We start from the raw sequence: 22,470 nt of genomic DNA, 5'->3' as shown, positions 1-22,470 counted from the left end.
GAGACAAATTTTGGCAGGCAGAGTGTATACATGTTACAGTTGCTCCATTTTGTGTTTTTATTAGTGTAACCAATTCCCAATACTGTAGATGTCTTAGTAATTACCCCCAAATTTCCTACTATATTAAATGTTTCTCTACAAATAATTAAGAATTATTAATAGAAGATAGTAATTATACATTTGGTGTATTTATTTAATGTGATTATTACATTTTCTAGTATTTGCATTTGTAATATTACATATGGCCTCTTTTGCATATATCTTCCTATTTTTCTAAATTTATATCCCAACGCTGTGAGTAGATAGAAGTAGTAATCACATTTTGCCTTGAGGAAACCAAAGCCTAGGCCTTCATTATTCAAGATTCTTTCAATTCTGATTGCCTAAAATTCCCTGAAAATTAGTTAATAGCAAAAGGAAAGCATGTTGAATCTCTAGCTCAGAAGTACAAGATAATCTGTCCTCAGATACAGTTGAATCCAGTTGGTTCCAGGTCATAAAGTCATAAACAAGCTAATCTCCATCACTCCCCCTTTTTCATTTGCGTTGGTTCCGTTCTCCGACAGAAGGTGCAGAGGCACCATGAAAGTTCAAATACACAGGTACAGAGCTTCAGGAGGAGGACTGTGTTTCTTTCCCTGTGGTTCCCTCAAAAGGCCTGGATTTAACTTGGCCATGCCTGAAGCAGTGGTAGTTATCAATAAGGCCTATAGTGCATAGAGCTAGGAGACTGGGTCATGGAAAAACTTGGGAGGGGAAAAATATTCTGCTGTAATAAGAAGAGATGCTGAGAATGCATAACAATAGAATCCCATCAACATAGTTACATTATTTTAATAAAATCATATTCTTGGTCTTCCAAGTTCCATTCTCTATTCTTTTAATCTCCTGTTTAGATCAGTTATAAAATGAACTGATATATAATGACTCAACTTTAGTAGAACCCTTTAATATCTATTTCATTAAAGAACAAGCATATTTTAATTGTCTTGAAAGGAGATGTTAGGAATCTCAGGATATGAACAAAGTATAATCTTAAAAAGGACTTCTCAATGGCTCAGGGGTAAAGAATCTGTCTGCAGTGCAGAAGATGTGGGTTCAATCCCTGGGTTGGGAAGATCTCCTGGAGAAAGAAACCGACTCCAGTATTCTTTCCTGGGAAATCCCACGGACAGAGTACCTGGCAGGCTACAGTCCATAGGGTCGCAAGAGTCAGACACAACATAGCAACTAAACAACAACAAATAATCTTAAAAAAAAAAAAAACTAGTGAGAATTCTGGTTTGACTTTTTCCCTTGATCCTATTATCCTTTCCAACTTCTGCTTTCTAAGCTTTTCTCCACTCCTTTTGTTTGTTGAAGCTGTAAGTGCTAATAGGAAAATCTTTCATACAATACCTATTTTCTAACATATCAATAGATAGGCATTGCTCCAGACAAAATCAGATACCTCTCCTTTACCCACCATGGGGCAGTATATTAAGAATGTTGATTTGTTTGTCTAAATAATTGACCTCTCAGTCTTATTACCCAAACTCATAATTGTGTTTGATGTTAATAACACAATAATATTTATAAATGTTGAATGAGTGAATCAAACTAAAAATCACATAAAGACAAATTAAATAAAAAAATATAATTGCAAAAGCATATGCTCATATGGGAAAAGGGATATTCATGAGACCCAAGAATGGGCAAGCAAAGACATTTCCTCTTGGCAAAAAAAACAATTAGTTAAATCAATGCGCTTTCAAAGTAGGAATCAACCAGGTTATTAAAAGTAGTGAAGAGATAGGAAATCTTCACGTTAAGATCTAAGGTACACTGAAATGTGAACATGCAAATCAATTATTATTTTTTCCCTCAAAGACTGAATCCTAATCTAAATTGATATTACTAGTGTTAACATTCTTGAGATTCTCACTTACCCCACTCTGTAATTATGACACATTTAAAATCTTTATAGTTCTCACTTTTCTAAATTTATCTAATTTGATCCTTACAATGTGAGATACATCATTATTCTACTTATTTTAAAGATGAAAAAAATGAAGCTAAGAAAGATTGCATGATTTACAATAGGGACTAATACATTACAAAGCTGAAGCTGTAAGTCCCATTAAATTTCTGTGAAACTTTACTTTTTTTTTTTCACATTTCTATGAGAAGACTTTACCACTGAGCCACCAGGGAAGCCCCTATGAGAATTTACTATTATAATTTTATATACAGAGCATAATATAAAAAGCTAGACTCACAAGAAGAGCAATAAAATTTGTTTTGGACACATATTGGTATGATCTATTTGGATATCATTTTATTTATTCAGAAATATCTGTACCAAGGGCTTCCCTGGTGGCTCAGATAGTAAAGAATTTGCCTGCAATGCAGGAGACCCAAGTTCAGTCTCTGGGTCAGGAAGATACCCTGGAGAAGCAAATTAGTACCCACTTCAGTATTCTTGCCTGGAGAATTCCATGCACAGAGGAGCCTGGGGGGCTACAGTCCATGGGGTCGCAAAGAGTCAAACACGACTGAGCGACTAACGTACACACATTGATATAAACTTCAACTTTATTCTTCAAATCATGCTTAAAATAGATCTTAACTATCATTTAATTTTTGGTTTGGGTAAATAATATATAAAGTATCAGGTTCTCAATTTTTGTAGGCATTTGGAACTAGTATTTACATGAACTCAAATTTCTGGTATATTTTTGGTTTGCATAGTCTTGGATCTCAAATTAGAAAGAATCAGTCTGTTAACAGTATAAAATCAATTTTAATTCATTACATTGAGAAAAGTAAATATAAACAATATTGAGGAATATAAATTTTTTAATGTAAGAAGCTAATTTGAGGTCCAAATATCAGGATAATTGGATGTACTGGACATATGCTGGAAGTGCAGAGAATACTTCCCCTTGATATTGACTCTTTTCTAGATCAATAGCAGTTCCAAATGTAGTAAAGAAGCAGACACGATTTAACAGGACCTAAATTATTAAGGCCAGTGCATTGTTGCTAGAGAGTTCATTAAGAATCCCATCAATACAGTGTGGTTCATGGGCGCTAGTAAGAGCTTCGTGGAACATTTTAAAAGAGAATGAGATATCTCAATGGACTGATCTTAGTGGAAAAATTTAATTAGGTAAGAATAATTACATTAGTTAAACGAAACTTTTAATTGAAAACCTGTTGGCATTTTCTAACCTGCTTCACAGCTGTTCGTTAATCATTTATATTTAAAAAATGAAGAGTTTCTCTACATGGTATTTGAGAAACATCTAAACATCTTGGAATTTGTATATAAATGTTTAAAGTACTTTGGAGAGTGTGGCAGTAAAAACAAATAGGATTTTCTGCTTGGGAAATGGTGCATTTTAAAGATATGTGTAGGAAAGAAAGAAAATTATATAGAAAATATTTGAGATGGATATATATATATAATTCTTGGAAAGAATGCAAAGTAGTCATCTAAAGCTTTCAGAATTCTAACGTTAAAATTCCATGGACTGAATTTCATACCTTATAAAGATATAAAAGCTTACAGAGAAATAATGCTGTTTTGTAAAATTATCTTGTTGACTGTTATTAAAGAAACTGCATCCGGCAAGAGTTCTTGCAAGATTGAAATTGTATAATAGAAAATTTTGTAATGGAAACATTAAGAGCCAACGAAAACTCTTATTCTCAAAATTAACACTTAGATTGCCTATTCAAAATAGGTGAAATTGCTGCCACAGTTTTTGGGGTAGCTTTTAAAGCCTAAGACAGAGAGTATTGGTTTGAGAAAACATAGACACTTATTTAAATTCACAAATTTACAGGAACACCAAACAAACAGATCCATTAATTACTCATTGCACTAATCCTAGACCAGGCCTTTTTTTTTTTTTTTTTTTTTCCTGAATCCCAGCAGCACTATCATCCAATACTGTTTCCGTTTCTTAATCTTCAAAGCTTTGCTGAACTTGAATTTTCTTCCTAACTCATCAATTTGACTGTAATACTGAACTCATATTCTTTTCCCTTCTTCTCTTTTCTTTATATTTCCTTTAAGCTCTTATTCCGTTTTAGCCCTCATGGGTACCAAATGCCATACAGGTAACTACAAAAATCCATATTCCTTTTAAAGGTCTTTTACCATGCAGTTTCTGGAATCTCCTTTTTTTTCAACTAATCTGCAATACAGGCATCATTCTGGTTAGTTAAAAAACATGAAGAACAGGCATATCTATCTATATCCTAACTGTGAAGAGAAACAAAACATGATAAAATCCTGGGATAGTTTAGTAAATGACTTTGAATAACAGAAGGGGCTTTAGTTTTTCTCTGCAGAGTATCAGGAAACCAAGCTGGGTTTAATGTGCATAAGAAGTTTTAACAGTGAAGTTGAAACAACAGAGAAACTATAATACAAGTATTGGCAGATTTTGTTGGATCAGGGAGGACACAGACAAATGATTGAAGAAAAGTTAATTTTGCTTTCCCTTATTTATATATGTGTATGAAATGTTAGTATTAAAGCTTATTGAAAAAGTACAGAAAGCATAAAGAATTATAGGGATGAGATGTATAAATTAGGATTATGATTGCATTATAAAGGCCAATATAAAATCAAAATAAAAGATGAGTTTTTCTAGGAGTGCAAATGTAAACTACAGGGCACCCGAAAATTCACCTGGTTCCTGCCCCTCCTTTTACAGATGAAGAAACTGAGACTACAAAAAACTGCAAGGCAGATTTGTCCAGGTTCACATTGCTGGTGGGTAATTATCTGTACAACGGCAGACCTTTAATTAGCAACAAAATTCAAGATGCTATAATATTTCACCACTTATATTTAAATTCTAGACTTGTCGGATATTGTGTGTGTTCAGGAACTTTTTTTTTTTTTTGAGCACTGAATTGTGGCGTTGTGTACACACCACATTTTATAGGGATCATGTTGTTGTTGTGTGTTAATTTCCTTCCTGCTCCTTCTCCCTCCAGAACTTGATCTGCTCTCTTGAACAGCATGAGGCCTGTTCCCTCATTTAGGCTAACAGTGGGTGCAGAAGGGTTGAAACATTCTACTTTCTAAACCGGCTCCTTGTTCTGGATAGGATCCATCTTGATGAGATTACCGCTCTTCTGGCAATCGTCATCATCATCATCTAACACCTGCCTATGCACCCCGAGCCAGGGATTGTGCAAACTGCTTTAATGTATTATCTCATGCCGTCTGTGTAGTCCAGGCAGCTGCTGGTAAAGAACTCCGTTTCAGAGCAGTACAAAGAGCCGGCAACACAGTAAGCATAATGGCAGCTGCAATGTAACTGGGAGAATTGTCTCTGACAATTGGCTCCCGACTGGGTCTGAGGGCATTTCTTCTTCCATCCCTCGGTTTCGTTACCAGCCACTGTGCACCTGCTCTGTGCCGGGCAGAGCGCTGGCTGCAGTGTGCCAGCTGAATGAGCGAACACCAGCCTGCCTTCCATGTGTGACCCTCACCCTTGCTCAGAGGGGTGGGTGATTCTCTGTCCCATTTAGGCCTGTGTTGATTGTGCAAGGGAGCTCCAGAGGTCAGAATCTAGTCCTTTCTCCACCACCCTTAATAGTCACATCTTCTAATAGAAGAATCAATATTTGTAACTGTTCTTCTCTTGGAACTATCTGGTTTATAAAAGTGACTTTTTTCTCAACAAGGGACAGATATGGCAGATCATCAGTTTTCATTTCCAATTATAAAATGAGGAAACAAGACAAATGGGGATTTAAGTATTTTTTTTTTATTATTTGTTTTAGATAAAAGATCAAGACAATGAAATAGCCAGGATTCATAAACTTAAACTCCATGTATTAGACCAACCAGGCTGCTGTCTGTGCTGTGCACCATACTTCAGATGGGAATTTAGAAATGAGCAAAATCTGAGATGCAGGAGTTCCAGAATAGATCTGCCACCTGCCAGCTAGTATTCAGATCTCAAAGGGGACCTGCCTGCACTTATTTAATGGAAAGATAAATGTGTTCACGAAGCTGTTACTATAAATTCATTTAGAAACGGGACAGAGGCTGCACTCATATTCCTCCCAGATTTAAGCTGCTGGCAGATTTGGTTCACTGTACCTCTGGGAGGGAATACATTCTAGCTAGATGGCAAAGTGTGATTGTTATTCAGAGCTTCCTAAAGCCTATTCTTTTATGGTGTAAATGAACTTTTGGGTTGAATCATCAACTTATTGAAAAATCCTTTTATACATGCCCATAGTAAAAAAACGTGGGCGAAGCAATATATGGAATACTGTGCACAGTTTTATGAAGAGAGGTGTGATTATTATACAAAAGATGTTTGTGTCTAGAAAGGAAGATAAAATGTGAAAAAGTGTAAAGAATTTTATTAAAAGTAGAATAGTCAAGAAGGAAAGAAGATACAGATCAATGATCCTTCATTTGTGAGAATTCTAGATATCTATAGAATAAAATGAAATCTACAAACAATCTTCCCAGAAAAATGCATGATCAGTTTTTTAATAGCTGTATTAGAGTAAAATTAATGTATTATAGTTGCCATATTTAAGCTGTACAACTTAATAGGTTTTGACCTAAGTATATCCTGTGGTCATGTATGGATGTGAGAGTTGGACTGTGAAGAAGGCTGAGCACCGAAGAATTGATGCTTTTGAACTGTGGTGTTGGAGAAGACTCTTGAGAGTCCCTTGGACTGCAAGGAGATCCAACCAGTCCATTCTGAAAGAGATCAGCCCTGGGATTTCTTTGGAAGGAATGGTGCTAAAGCTGAAACTCCAATACTTTGGCTACCTCATGGGAAGAGTGTGTCATTGGAAAAGACTCTGATGCTGGGAGAGATTGGGGGCAGGAGGAGAAGGGGACAGAGGATGAGATGGCTGGATGGCATCACTGACTCGATGGACGTGAGTCTGAATGAACTCCAGGAGTTGGTGATGGACAGGGAGGCCTGGCGTGCTGCGATTCATGGGGTCGCAAAGAGTCAGACATGACTGAGCTACTGATCTGATCTGATACACTCATATGAGCATCACTACAATCAAGATATGGCAATACTCTTAATATTAGTCACATATTATATATGTAACTAATATATATATATATATATACTTTATATATATCATGTATCACATCACTGTTTAGTTACATTTAAATGTAAATTATTAAATACAATACTGGGTGTGTTTGGAGCCCAGATCAAGAGCCCAACTATGTAAAAAGTGCTTAAGCAGAAAGACATTTGTATAAATGTACGTCTGCTGGCATAATAGAGAAAATAAATTGGAAAATGCTGCTTTACAACTTCTCCCAGGCAAAACTCAATGGAATGCCCAAAAGCGTTATATCCTAGGGGACAGAGCATTCCAAAAGGCTGCCTCCCTATTGGGAAGAAAGGTAAATACCTTTGATAGCTTTTGTGAAGAGAAGTCTTTAGTGTATTTAGTGTATTGAAGAGATTTAATACAGTGATGTTTGCTTCTGTGATCCTGTGTAGTTCAAAACTGCTCATTTCTAACTAATTGCTTCATCCTTCATGCAAATAAAAGCTTTGTTTTAATTTTTTATAACTCTAGAACATCAATCCCAGAACTTTACAAAGAAAATGTTTAATGATGATGATTATAGTGATCAGAAACTGAAATAACATATGCACTTCCCCTGGACATGCTTGGTAATTAGCACTTAGTACCAGATTCTTCTGTAAATGAAATTTAAGTACATAGAAATATTTTAGCTTTTCACGGAATCCATTAATATTCCTGTTTTTACTATTTGAAATGTTTCAATCATATATCATAAATCAAAAGTATTTAGCAATGGTAATTCTTATCATTCTGAGAGCATCTAATCTCTCTGAGTTTTCAATTATTTAAAAATATGCAGTGGACTTTTTCCAAGCATAAAAGAAATGTAAGCGTACATACATTCACTGTTCCTTCAATGCTTTACAGTCCCATCAGACATGAGGCTACTTGAAATAGATGAAAAAAGTACAGTGTGACTAAACCAATTTCTGTGGCAATAGCTCAACCATAGAAATTAGCATTCATCACTCTTCCACCTGCATCCCTGTTACACACTCCATGCCTAAAAGTAATTAGACTGGGTATAAGATAAACCCAGCAATAAGTTAGGGAGATGGTTAATGCATATTTATAATATATGAGAAGGCACTTGTGATCTCTTCAAGCCATCCATTTAAAAAGATCACTGTTGTTTTACTGAAATGTGTAGGGCTATATTGCACAGTTTTAAAGGTTTGCAAAATAAGTTTCTGGCTGATGGACATGCTTTGTAGGTTAACTAACTTATTTTGGAAAGAAAAAGTTCCAACTCCAGTCTAATCTGAGATAGGGTCTCAAGAGGGCTTGTATAGCTGTTGAAAGATGCTTGACCTAGTAGTGAAATAGGGAGGGCTGCACTTGGATCTGACTATACTTACCTAGACTGCACTTCCTTCTGGGCTATATTCCCAGGGTGAACAGATATTCTAACTTTCCACACAATAAGTATGATCTATTTATATATAAGTAATTATACTTGACGGAGAAGGCAATGGCACTCCACTCCAGTACTCTTGCCTGGAAAATCCCACGGACAGAGGAGCCTGGTAGGCTGCAGTCCATGGGGTCGCTAAGAGTCGGACACGACTGAGCGACTTCACTTTCACTTTTCACTTTCATGCATTGCAGAAGGAATGGCAACCCATCCCAGTGTTCTTGCCTGGAGAATTCCTGGGACGGGGGAGCCTGGTGGGCTGCCATCTATGGGGTCACACAGAGTCGGACACGACTGAAGCGACTTAGCAGCAGCAGCAATTATACTTGAAAGACAGAAAATAGGATAAACTGTTTTCTCTTCCTTGCTGATTTTTTTTTTTTTTCTCTGCCTAGCTTTTGTCTTAGCAGTTTAGGATCTAAATAACTACAACTTTTTCTAACCCCCTCCTATGGATTTTAATAACCAGATTGTACACATACTCTATATAGATCTGGTTAATTCACATTTATGTTTATGTAGCTGAAGTTTTTTTAGAGGTACTATGATGTGTAAGGGAAAAAAAAAATTAACCTGGAAGATTAATGAACTTTTGTTTGAATCTCAGCTCAGAGACATGCTCTATGGGACATAATTTTCTGGTATTCAGCAGAATCTCCAGAAATACGAGATCCCCTGCTGTCACTTTCCCTTCCATTGCCTGTCATAGTTTCAGTGGGGATTTGGTTTAAGGGAGGTAATTGGTTATGGTGGTTAGGACAGTGGTTTTAAGAATTAGACTGTCTGAATCTTGTTTTTAAAATCTTTGTTTGAGTCTTATTTCTGCCAATCTTGTTATGATACTTTGGAGGGTCATTCTAAGAGCTAAGTTTTGGCTGAGTCTTGTTTCTCAAGGTGATGAGACCTTGAGAGGATTATTTCAAACTTGCTAAACTTCAGTTTTCTCTTCTCTGATAAAAGTACTATCAACTAAAATATAGGGTCTACATGAAATACATGTGAAGAAATTGACAGTTGTGTGGCATAGAGTAAGTGTGCAATGTAGCTTATTAGTAATATTATTAAGATATTGACAAAGTAATGAACCCATGTATCTCCTCCATTTTTCTCCTGTTCTCTTCTACTCCTCCCATCTTTCCTCATATTTTCCCTCTAGAGAAGAGTCAAGGCAAAGGATTATAGAGTCAATATGAGAGAGTGGAAGACTTAGCCAGAACAGCTCAATAAAACTTTACAGTTTAGAGTTGGAAGTAGAGATGCCTCTTCAGCAGGATCTTAAAAGATAGTCTTGGACCTTTGCCTTGTGAAAATCTACTGAGCAGCAACTGTATAGAGTAAATCTACCTCTTTCACAACCTCGTTCCTGGTTAATACTAACCTTCTAACTAATCTATTATTGACTCAATCTCATACATCATTGTATTTATTTTTTGTGAATTTATATTTACCAACTTTCCACAATCTATTTTCCTTACTTTATAGTGAATTTTCATTATGTAAATATTTACTGTTTATCAAAAATTATATATATATAAATGTATTCAAGTACTTATTGATATTTCTTATATTTTGAAACTTTAAATTGTTTTCCTTTATTAAAAGTTGAACACTGAACAAAAACTAGAGAGAAGGATGTAAACTCTGGGTAGTATTTTTGGATTCAAATCCAGCTCCAGCTCTACATGCTATGATTTTCAAACCAGTTGTTTAACTGTCTTCTGAGTTAACTTCCTATTTTACACAGGAATTAAATTCATCAGTGAATTTCCAACTGCATGATGGTCATAAGAATTAAAGGCAATGATTTAGGGCAAGTGCCTCACACAAAGTAAATACTGAATGAACATTACTAATGTTACTAAATTAAGGCAAATTGTCAAGCATATATGCATTCTTGTGAAAATAAAAACATTTTTGATAAGCTGGAGCTTTCTCAAAATTTTTCAAATTTGAAAGAATTTACATATGTACAGTTTTGTGAAGAAGATAGTAAAGTTAAGTCTGACAGGCTATCAAGTCTAAATGGAAAACAATTCCATATTATCACATAAAGCAACTAGTTTAAAAGTAAGATGAGAAAAGCACCCTAAGCAGATGAAAATATCATAGAGAGTAGTTTCAGAAGTTCTGTTTATTATTTTATAATAAATCAACATACTTTAAACTGGAAATTCAAGAAGATATTTAAACAGCAACTTTTTAACTATAATTTTTCTCTCCTATCTTTACCTTATAGCTTAATAAATATTGTTTCCCTTTTGTAATTACATTTAAAATCACAGATCTTAAATGGTTTTATTGTCATCTAGTATACACTCTGATCCAGAAGCTGAAATTATGTACCAAAAATCATTTTCAAATTTTTAATTAGATAAAATTCTTTCCTAGTGTTGTCATTAATAGATAAGGTTACTATTCTAGAATTTTCAAATAGGTCACATAAGATCATATAAGGCAGTAAGTCCTGACAGGATAGCAGGAATATCATAGATTGTGTTCTTTTAGCTATTTTATGACAAAGTTTCATCTTGGAAATAATTGCAATGGTAGTTAGTAAACCTCCATCTTAAAAAAAAAAAAAAAACCTGTAAAAAATAAAGAAAAAGGAGAAAAATATAAATTTTACTCACTGCTATCTCCCAAGAGTAATCAGTAGTATCATTTTAGTATATTTTCTTCACTTTAATTTTTTTTATTGTTATGATGTTTAAGAATACTTTCTATGACCAATGAGGCTGTTTGAATCTGGGCCTCTCCACTTCTTAGTTGTATGACTTTGTTAGTTGCATAACATCTCTCAGCCTTGGTTTCATCATTTGTAAAATGGATACAATATCAGTATTTTTGTTAAATTATTATTGTGAGAAATAAGTTAAATAGCATATATGTTAAGTACACAAATGCTGGAAATACAGTTCTGTATAATCTGTTTTTACACTTAGCTTTATATCACATGCAGTTTCTCATCTAAATGATTATTTTTTAAAACATGATTTTTAATGTTTATATAAAGTATCATTGTGATTTTCTGTTTCCTTATTTTGAACATTTATTGATTTATACTCTTTGTTATTTATTAAAACAAATACTGTGTGTAGCTTTTGTTCTTATCTTTTATTTTCTCAGGGTTAATTCCAGATAGAGAAATTACTGGGCTAAAAAAAAAAAAAAACATGAATATTTAAAAAATTCCCTTGTGGTGCAACTTGCAAAATTGCCCTTTATCTTCTCTCCAGTAGTCTCTTAAAGTGTTCATATCTCTATACATTTGTTGATAGTGACTTTTAAAAAATTCATTTTATTTTTAAGTCAAACATATCTTTCATATCTTGTTAACTTTTTTTATAACCACCAGTGTGGTGTATGAGATATGTCCTCTGAGTGTTAACTCAGGCCAAAGATAAATATCAGCCTGATCCTCAGGCTCATGATATGTGCCTGTATCAACACCAGTCCTCTAGTTTTCACTCTGCAGCCATCAATGTGCGAAAGTAGTCAGCTGGTATTTACCAAATGAAGGTTATGAATCTGAGCTATATTCCCCAAAGATTTATGAACTATAAAATGGCATTATTATTATGTTCTGTCATTGCATTGGGCTCTTTAGCCGCCTTCCATTTTATGTGGTTAAGTTCCTGAGGATCCATTTGCATGAAAGCTACTGTGTGTACTCATTTCCTATTGCATTGTGGCAAACGCTATAATCTACAGGGTTCCTATTCATTTTGGAATTCATTTCACAGCTCACTAATTGTGTGAATGAGAAGAGGAAATATATGCTTTTATTCCAAAGCATGCCAAGCAGATGGCCCAAAGTTCATTGCTACCCTCATTGTCAGTGTGGCTCTCTTCTGTAGGTAGTGAGCCTGGCATAGATCCGTCAAACACAATGTGAGGGGCCATTTAACACAGTGCTTGACAGTTCCTGAGCCTCTGGTTTGTTATGACTTATAAACAGTTTATTTTTTATCATTCACCTCTAAAGTGGCCAGTCATTTGAGCAGGTGCAAACACAGTAGAATTCATATTCATTTTGCTTGAGAAGCCAAAATGAACTTTTATTCATATGGAAATTTTGGGAAAAGAAAACAGTACAGGGGATTAAGCTTAGTTTCTTGAAAAGGGATTAACGCATGTATTGAGATTCAAAACTGTATCATCATTTCTGAGACTGAACCTTTTGAAAAGCTGAATTGCAGGAAAAATTAGGGTTTATCTTTAAGCTTTTTAGGTAAATCTCTTCAAATCTCTTGTTTCTTTCTATGAAAGGAAATTATTTACTCATTTACTTTTATACACAATATGTAATTTAAGGAACCATTAAAATGCTCATATTTGCATTCCTTGTGTATGTACGCACACACAAACATGTGTATAGAGGAACAGAGTAAGCTAGAGACAAAGGTGGGACAAAAAATGAAATAATGTATGTCTGCACACATTTCCTACTTAAGCAGAGATAGTGGGATGATATGAAATTGTTATCACTTCAGGAGAGGGAGGGTAGGTCAGATGTGCTAATGGAGCCCATGAAGGGATTTGATCACAGTAGCTTCTTTAAGAGAAACACAGCATGTGGAAATATTGTTTTCTCCCTTACATGAAGAAAAACTAGGTATTTATTTCTCTCACTGGCTCTTTATCTCTACTTACAAACCTCCTATCATGGGTTTCGCATGTTGTATTGACGCCACTTTTCCTTTTGTCTCATTTTAAGACTGATGCTGCTCTCATGTATGATGCTGTGCACGTGGTGTCTGTGGGTGTCCAGCAGTTTCCCCAGATGACAGTCAGCTCCTTACAGTGCAATCGACACAAACCCTGGCGCTTTGGGACCCGCTTCATGAGCCTAATTAAAGAGGTGAGTCAGGAGAAGTACCTCTGCTCTGTCTCACTTGTCCTCAAGTTGAATGAATTGAGATTATTACAGTTTCTCTCACAGGTAATCTTTTACTTGTTTCTTTTAAATTAAGCTTTCTTATTTTTCCCATACAAGCAAAATTAGCATTTTTACTAAATAATATGGAAGAAAGGGGAAAATTCCATGATAAATAAATGAAGTTTTACAAAATATCTATGATTGTGTGTACAGATGAGAACCAGTGATATATGATTTTTGACATTTTTGCCCCTCACCTTTCGGAATCTTTATGTATGTTGTTGTTGTGTTGCTCAGTTATATCCGATTGTGTAACTTTTCATTTATGTGGAAAAATAGATATTTAAAGAATATTTATAACATAGGTCACAAAATATGCAATGAATTTTTAACTTGAATGCCCTTTGCACTACACTAAATTACACCCAATTTGTACATTTTCAAGAATTACTTTTTAGAGCTATGGTTGCTAAGTATAACATCTAGTTATTTTAATTGTATTAGCATTAACATAAAACAAAATATATAGAGTCATAAAAGTCCAAAGTTTACTTCATGTTGCATAGTATAACCATTTTTATGGCAATGTATCATTTCTAATTATTACAGTTTAACACCAAGTATGCTCATAGTAAGGATAAAAATGGAAAATTTTTAAATATCATACACAAACATGCAAACTCACACATTTACTTCACACACATATTTTTCCTATTCATCTTCTCATGAAGGAAATACCTTTGTCAGCTAAGGATATTTTTTATTTGATACAGCAGGAGTTTTTTATTTTTTATTAAAGTACATTTGATTTATGAGTTTTTATATGAAAGGTTAACTATGAATATTTAATCTTCACTATGCAAAGTCACAGCTGTTATTACCATATATAAGATTTTTCATTTATTGCTTAAAGGAAATCATCAGCTCATCATAGAATAAATTATTTATCGTGAAAATAAAAGTGCAAACAATCATAATTAAGAATCATCAGGACCTTGGCAAAAAATATTCACTAGTTCCTTGTCTAATTATTACTGAACTCTGAGATAGGTGGAATGATAGTCCTGTAACAGCATATTGTTCTCTTATTACTCCACATTCTGCATTTACTTCTGGTGTAAAACTAAGTCTCAGAGGATTGCTAACAGAGCATATTGTTTTGGCTAGTTGAAGAAGAGCTTTTTCTGAATGAAGCACTTGACAATTGAGACATGTGTCAAACAGCCCTGTCAGAAACTGAATTCGCTATTGTATTCATTGTAGGGTGTTATTGAGGATCTTGTCCCCTAAATCACATAGGGTCTCTCTTATGAAAACCAAAAAGAGAGATTTCTGTCAGGTTTCAGTACCAGGAAAAGCTGAGTTTCTCCTGGGCAATTGATGTGTCTTAAATTATGGGTCTTGTATCTTGTATTTTCATCATATTTTCTTCTTTGCTTTGGTTGCTGTAAAGTTCAGAATTCAATTTGTGATTGGTTTTATTAGTTGCGCAGTTTCCTTGATGTGTATTTCCCTGTGCTGTCTTTAACCCAGATTTCTTTGACTATTCTGTACTTCTACTTCTGTACTTCTTGATCCCATTTCTTATTTTTATACTACTATAGATTTTTGTTCACTGCTCACAATTATTTTCTTTGGAAAAAATTAAGTTCAAAATGCTTTCCTTCCTTACTGGACAACTGTTGACACATGGTAACCTCAAGGATGCCCTTTTGCAATATGCACTGAGATATCTACTATAGTTTTTTTAAAAAATTTACTTATAATTTATTAGCCTAAAATTGTTTTAGAATTTCTACATATAAGTATCCAAGGAACACATGGAGCTTAGAAATGTAATAATTATATCCATTTGTAGTACTTTTTGAAATATTGCCCTTTATCTACTGGGTTTTACCTCTTTTGAGTCTCAGTATAAATTCAAACATAATTATGAATATATGTTACATTATTTAAAATTTTCACATGTAACTATTTTTCCAAGCTATTTGCAAATAACATATATAACATCTAATTTGGCCTATATAGCCAGCAGAATGAGAAATCTTTTTGTATTAAAAAACCTAGATATTTGCTCACTCTTGAGGGATAATCCATTGTGTATCTAGATTATTATATTCTCACCTCTTTCTACCTGAAGAAATGCTCCTATAGGAAGTGTACATTGATGTGAAGTAATTTCGATACATTTCTCCCAGTATCAGTTCAGTTCAGTTCAGTTGCTCAATCGTGTCCAACTCTTTGCAACCCCATGAATCGCAGCACGCCAGGCCTCCCTGTCCATCACCAACTCCCGGAGTTCACTCAGACTCACGTCCATCGAGTCAGTGATGCCATCCAGCCATCTCATCCTCTGTCATCCCCTTTTCCTCCTGCCTCCAATCCCTCCCAGCATCAGAGTCTTTTCCAAGGAGTCAACTCTTTGCATGAGGTGGCCAAAGTACTGGAGTTTCAGCTTTAGCATCATTCCTTCCAAAGAAATCCCAGGGCTGATCTCCTTCAGAATGGACTGGTTGGATCTCCTTGCAGTCCAAGGGACTCTCAAGAGTCTTCTCCAACACCACAGTACAAAAGCATCAATTCTTCCGTGCTCAGCTTTCTTCACAGTCCAACTCTCACATCCATACATGACCACAGGAAAAACCATAGCCTTGACTAGACGGACCTTTGTTAGCAAAGTAATGTCTCTGCTTTTGAATATGCTATCTAGGTTGGACATAACTTTCCTTCCAAGGAGTAAGCGCCTTTTAATTTCATGGCTGCAGTCACCATCTGCAGTGATTTTGGAGCCCCAAAAAATAAAGTCTGACACTGTTTTCACTTCCCATGAAGTGATGGGACTGGATGCCATGATCTTCGTTTTCTGAATGTTGAGCTTTAAGCCAACTTTTTCACTCTCCACTTTCACTTTCATCAAGAGGCTTTTGAGTTCCTCTTCACTTTCTGCCATAAGGGTGCTGTCATCTGCATATCTGAGGTTATTGATATTTCTCCCGGCAATCTTGATTCCAGCTTGTGTTTCTTCCAGTCCAGTGTTTCTCATAATGTACTCTGCATATAAGTTAAATAAGCAGGGTGACAATATACAGCCTTGATGTACTCCTTTTCCTATTTGGAACAAGTCTGTTATTCCATGTCCAGTTCTAACTGTTGTTTCCTGACCTGCATACAGATTTCTTAAGAGGCAGGTCAGGTGGTCTGGTATTCCCATCTCTTTCAGAATTTTCCACAGTTTATTGTGATCCCCACAGTCAAAGGCTTTGGCATAGTCAATAAAGCACAAATAGCACACAGTGTAAAATAAAGCAGTGTTAATTATTCTAAGTATGAAGTGTATGATTGAAGTAATATAACAACATGTTTCCTAGATTCAGTTTCTTTAATTGTAATAAAATATTTATTTTGTATTAGTTTGATGTTAGGAGTGGTATTTTATAATAGTATTTCTAGTTGTAATCCCTAGGGAGATATTTACTATTTCAAGTTCTCACTTTGCTATTTAAAACATAAGCCACAAGTTTCTCATAAAGGAAGGTTATACCTGGCAAATGCAGTATTTAAAATGAAAAATTTACAATAAATTTTCCCTGGGACTTGGATAGCATATTTGGAAAAAACATCCTTCAAAGTTCAGAAGAGAATAAAATGTTAAATATTAAAAATGGACAGCAATGTAAATTTACGAGAAGTAACAAAAATAGTGTTTCTTTTTCCTTGTACAAAAAAGGTTTATCTTCTCATCCTTTACATATTTAATAATCTATGGTTTTTGTTTTTTTGTTGGTTTTCCCCACAGGCACATTGGGAAGGCCTCACAGGCAGAATAACTTTCAACAAAACCAATGGATTGCGAACAGATTTTGATTTGGATGTGATCAGCCTCAAGGAAGAAGGTCTGGAAAAGGTACTTGAAACATTCAGTTTATTTACTTTAACTATTAAATACATATCCTAATGAATAAGTAAATATTTCCTGTTGTAGTCACATTTCATTGACTTTTAAATTTATTGAGTAACTCTAAGAAATTTGTTCTTAATTCATTACATTGGACATAATAATTGGCAATTAGAACTCAAGGATAAAGATGTCTTTTAAGATATTTTATGTTTTTATTTTCTTATCAGGTTTTTCTGATTCTTTGCATATAATGTATGTAATCTTAATTTAATGTAAGATATATATTAATGTATTAATATAATCCTAATTAGCTATAAGATATAATTAGAAGATATTTGGTGTAGTATGAGTCTTTATATATGTAACTTATAATCACATGTGCCTGCATAGACTTTCCCACTTATAGCAGACCATATAAAATGATTAAATACTAAAACATGTTTCCACTGCTGGGCCATATTCAAGAGAAATGTCTGAATTAATGTGCACAAGTAAATTAGATATGAACATGAATGCTACACATTACATTGACTCTGTCTTCCTTGATTTTATTTATACAACTGAGGTGATGTATAGAGTTTGGGTGTGTGTGCTACTTTTAGAACATTTTAATAGAAGTTTGCTTATATTTTTAATATATGTGTTTAGATATTTTTGATGGATTTATTGACAGCTACAAATTAAAATAGATATTTTGATAAGAACTTTAGGAAAGAGTTTGAGATACTATGACTTTAAAGATATTGTTATATTTCATCTAACAATTGAACATGGAACATCACTCATAGATGGAAACTAAAGAAGGAAGTTGAATCAAAAGAAGGGGTCTTTTAGCCTGAAATGAAACAAAATATATATAAATGTTGATTAAATGATGCAGGAGAGAGAAAACACATATTTTTAATGTCACCAAGACAAGAAGTATATCATGACAAATTGATGAGTAAAATTAATAGGAGTATTACCTCTTTTCATTGAGAGTTTGGTTTGTATACTTTGTCAAGACCATGCAAAATCAGGAGTCTTATAATAAACTGAAACTAAAATATTCGTGAGACTGTCACTTCCTAATTACCTTGCTTCCAAGATGAGAACATCACTTGATACCCAAGGCTGGAATTGATAATGGTGAAGTTCAGTCAGTTCATATGGACTAATATCAGTATTTCCTGGGAATCCTATTACCTTATTCTTTGAAAGTACTCAGGTCACTAGAATGAGCTTCAAGCAGTGTTTATATTTCAACACATTAACATAAAAATGGTGATGTTCATCATGTTACCATAGACCCAGTCCTAGCTTAGACTCAAAATAAAGAAAATATTAGAGGTTTCTTCAGGCTGAAATGTGAATTACAGAAATACCCTGAATGTAATAGTTACCAGGTATATGTTAGGATCTATCCTATTGGTAAGCAGAGTATAATAATGTGAGTTATACATGTTGCCTTGACATTTCATTGATATTTCGTGTTCTTATCTGAAATTTGAAAATTTGTTTTGATAAATTAATTACACATAGTCCTTATCCTTAAGAGGCTCAAGAGGCTTTTTATATAGAATGAACAGGTAACACACATTTGTAAGTAAATACAATGGAAAATCTGTTTCAAGTTTCAAAAGAGTAATAAAAGAATATTTCTGATAAGAGTATAATTAAGTATATTACAGCCGACAAGGTTCTTAGAATTATCTTAGAAAAAGGGAGAATTTATAGATTAGTAGGAATTGAATAATTTCTAAAAGATGTAACAATATAGGAAAGACATGCATAATGTTTCATTTGATCATAGCTATATATGCTGCTGCTGCTGCTGCTGCTAAGTCACTTCAGTCGTGTCTGACTCTGTGAGACCCCATAGACGGCAGCCCACCAGGCTCCCCCGTCCCTGGGATTCTCCAGGCAAGAACACTGGAATGGGTTGCCATTTCCTTCTCCAATGCATGAAAGTGAAAAGTGAAAGTGAAGTCGCTCAGCCGTGTCCGACTCTTAGCGACCCTATGGACTGCAGCCTACCAGGCTCCTCCGTCCATGGGATTTTCCAGGCAAGAGTATTGGAGTGGGGTGCCATTGCCTTCTCCCATAGATATATATATAGATTTATACATATATATGTACACATACACAGTCTTCCCTGGTTGCTCAGCTGGTAAAGAATCCACCTGCAATGCAGGAGACCCAGTTTGATTCCTGGGTTGGGAAGATCCCCTGGAGAAGGGATAGGCTACCAACACCAGCATTCTTGGGATTCCTGGTGGCTCAAATGGTAAAGAATCTGCCTGCAGTGTGGAAGACCTGAGTTCTATCACTGGGTTGGGAAGATCCTCTGGAGGAGGACAGGCCACCCACTCCAGTATTCTTTCCCAGAAAATTCCATGGACAGAGGAACCTGACGGGCTATAGTCCATGGGGCTACAAAGAATCAAATATGACTGAGCACACATATGCATATATATTCACTTGATAATTTATATGCACTAATATTTTATTTGATATATATATATATGCATAGGGCTTCCCAGGTGGCTCAGTGGTAAAGAATCTGCCTGCAATGCAGGAGACCTGAGTTCGATCCCTGGGTGGGGAAGATCCCCTGGAGAAGGGAATGGCAACCCACTACAGTATTCTTGCCTCATAAATCTCCTAGATGAGGAGCCTGGAGGGCCACAGTGTACAGGGTCACAAAGAGTTGGACATGACCAAGCATGAGCATATATATATATATATATATATATATACACACACACACACATACATATCATATACACACACACATTCTCTCACATACTGTAGAAGTGGGAAATAGAGCTAAAATGCTGGTTTGTGTCATACCATGAACACCTTGTCAAGATATTTGCAATCATATTTGCAATGTATACATTGTGATTTCAAAGACAGAATAGCCTGGAGTCCTGTGGGTTGCTTGGGAAGATATAGTTTGGAATAACTTTACTATGAAGCCATGAAACTCTTCTGAGAGTATAATTTAGAGTAAACAGTGGCAGATGGTATTAACTGAACCTTCATCAGTGTTAGTTTAAAGAAGAGTAGACTATTGGGACTCTGTTTTTAAGGGATAATGGTGGTGCCTATATGGCAAAAGTGGAAGGAGCTGGTTACAGAGCTAGAAATCAAACACTGCAGAAAAAAAATATTAGGAAAGGAAATTTACTTTAGAATGAAATTGACGCAAATCTCCTGAGAAGACAAAGTCCTGAGAGTGGGTGAAGGTAAGCTATAGGGAAAAGGAACTTAGAGTTCACATCAAACGGTTTCAGAACCTTTGAAAATTAGTACATGAAGTCATCAGCTAAAAGAGGGAAGTGGAATTTACTTTAGTCAGTATTTTAGTCACTCTTTTCCAAATAGTGGAAATATTTTGGAAATGCCATTATGGCTGACTTGACTTTGAAATTGTAGGAATGAAAAGTGAAAATTGCTCAGTTGTGTGTCTCTTTGTGACCCCATGGACTGTAGCGTGCCAGGCTCCTCTGTCCATGGAATTCTCCAGGCAAGACTACTGGAGTGGGTGGCCATTCTTCTCCAGGGGATCTTCCCAGCCCAGGGATTAAACCCAGGTCTTCTTCATTGCAGGCAGATTCTTTACCATCTGAGCCACCGGAGAAACCAGTGAAATATATTCATTTTTTAATTTAGTAGACTGATTAATAGATCAAGGACTAAATTCAAACAGAATTGGGCTCAAATCCTTGTTCCACCATTTACTATTTACAAACAGGTTTCTTATTCCCTCTAAAACACAGTGTCTCCAGCTATATCGTGGGTAATAGCAATATTTGCCTCCTGAAGGCTCATAAGTCTTGTTGATTTTACCTTTGTCTTTTCCTAAATAGTATACTTACCAATTCATAGATGAAAAGACAAAGTTCCTAAATTGATAGAGTTCACATTTTGAAAGGTTCAATAAATGGTGATTCAGGAGACTTAAATTACAATTTCAGTTCTATCACAAGTGTATGAACTTCATCCTTCCACCCAACTTCGCTATGCCCAATTCCCCATCTCAAAAAAAGCTGAGAGAAATGGACTTCCCTCTTGTACTGGCTGAAGAAAAAGATATCGTGGTCTCTAAAAGAACCTAAAAATACTACATTAATATGAATAAGGCTAGGAATTTTAACTATCCTCAATCCTATCTGCTCATGCTACTGCCTCTTTTTTGATTCTTGTCATCTTTGACTTTATTTATTCATTTAATTCCCTAACAAATATTCAATAAACATCTATTTTATGCCTTTACAATGGTTATACTCTAGTGAAGAAAACCTGCCAATAATAAATGAATGCATAAAATTATAACAAAGCATTGGACAGTCATATATGTTAAAATAAAGACCTCTTGTTTGTATGTACATTAAACAGATATATTTTGAATTGTTTTCTCAAATGTTAATCTTAGGATTAAAACAGTTAATGGCAGTATAATACATACTTCTGATATTTGTGACTGTGGAGCTTCCTGTATACTTCTGACAAATAGAAGTAGAACATATTCATGGAACTGAACTTGGGGTTAAAATGCTACTCTGGATACAGCTTTCCACTTAGCTAGGAATCATAGATCAAAGTGAATTCCTTCTCCTTTGGCTCACCAGGGACCTTGGTAAGAACCCACCCCAGTTAGTCATGGTCTAAGAAGGGTCAGCTGTGCTGCATAAACAAGCAGTCAAATCTATTATTATTATTATTGGTTTAATTGGGGCAAGAAATAATGTCTTTATTCAAAAAAGCCAGGAGTTAGATCAGACTTCTTTTATACTGAAAGGGGAGGAGATAAAGTCAAACATTTCCTGGATCTGGTCAGTTTCTGGAGGGGAGGTGCTAATTTCTTCCTTCCTGTAGTCATTCACAGATGGACCTGGTCAGATATAAGAAAGGTCAAGAATACTGTATACATATCCAACCATGTCTGTCCAAAAAAGCCCTTGGGACATGGCAGTCCTTTCTCTGAAACAGAGGAAGAAGATTAAGGATATAAGACAGTAAATGACTTTGTTTTCCTCAGGCAATGCTAAGACAGTTTCTTTCTTTAAGAGCCTGGTGTTGATCATGGCATCTGATCCCATCACTTCATGGTGAATAGAAGGGGACAAAGTGGAAGCAGTGATAGATTTTATTTTCTTGAACTCCAAAATCATTGCAGACAGTGACTGCAGCCAT

The 22,470-nt window shown here is 35.1% G+C and overlaps 1 protein-coding gene across 13 annotated transcripts in view; it reads left to right on the top strand.

The window, feature by feature from the left end:
- The window catches only part of GRIK2 (glutamate ionotropic receptor kainate type subunit 2), a 753,908-nt gene that overhangs the window by 463,831 nt on the left and 267,607 nt on the right, over window positions 1–22,470 (top strand). For all 13 annotated transcript variants that reach the window (XM_055535376.1, XM_055535384.1, XM_055535379.1 and 10 more), the window contains 2 exons: window positions 13,230–13,373; window positions 17,188–17,295. In XM_055535376.1, coding sequence (XP_055391351.1) covers window positions 13,230–13,373; window positions 17,188–17,295 — 252 coding nt within the window. The remainder of the gene's footprint in view (window positions 1–13,229; window positions 13,374–17,187; window positions 17,296–22,470) is intronic.

Source organism: Bubalus kerabau, chromosome 9 (assembly GCF_029407905.1).
Source record: "Bubalus kerabau isolate K-KA32 ecotype Philippines breed swamp buffalo chromosome 9, PCC_UOA_SB_1v2, whole genome shotgun sequence".
Classification (NCBI taxonomy): Eukaryota; Metazoa; Chordata; class Mammalia; order Artiodactyla; family Bovidae; genus Bubalus; species Bubalus kerabau.
Note: the sequence above shows the minus strand (reverse complement) of the source record. Positions and strands in the feature narration are given on the sequence as shown.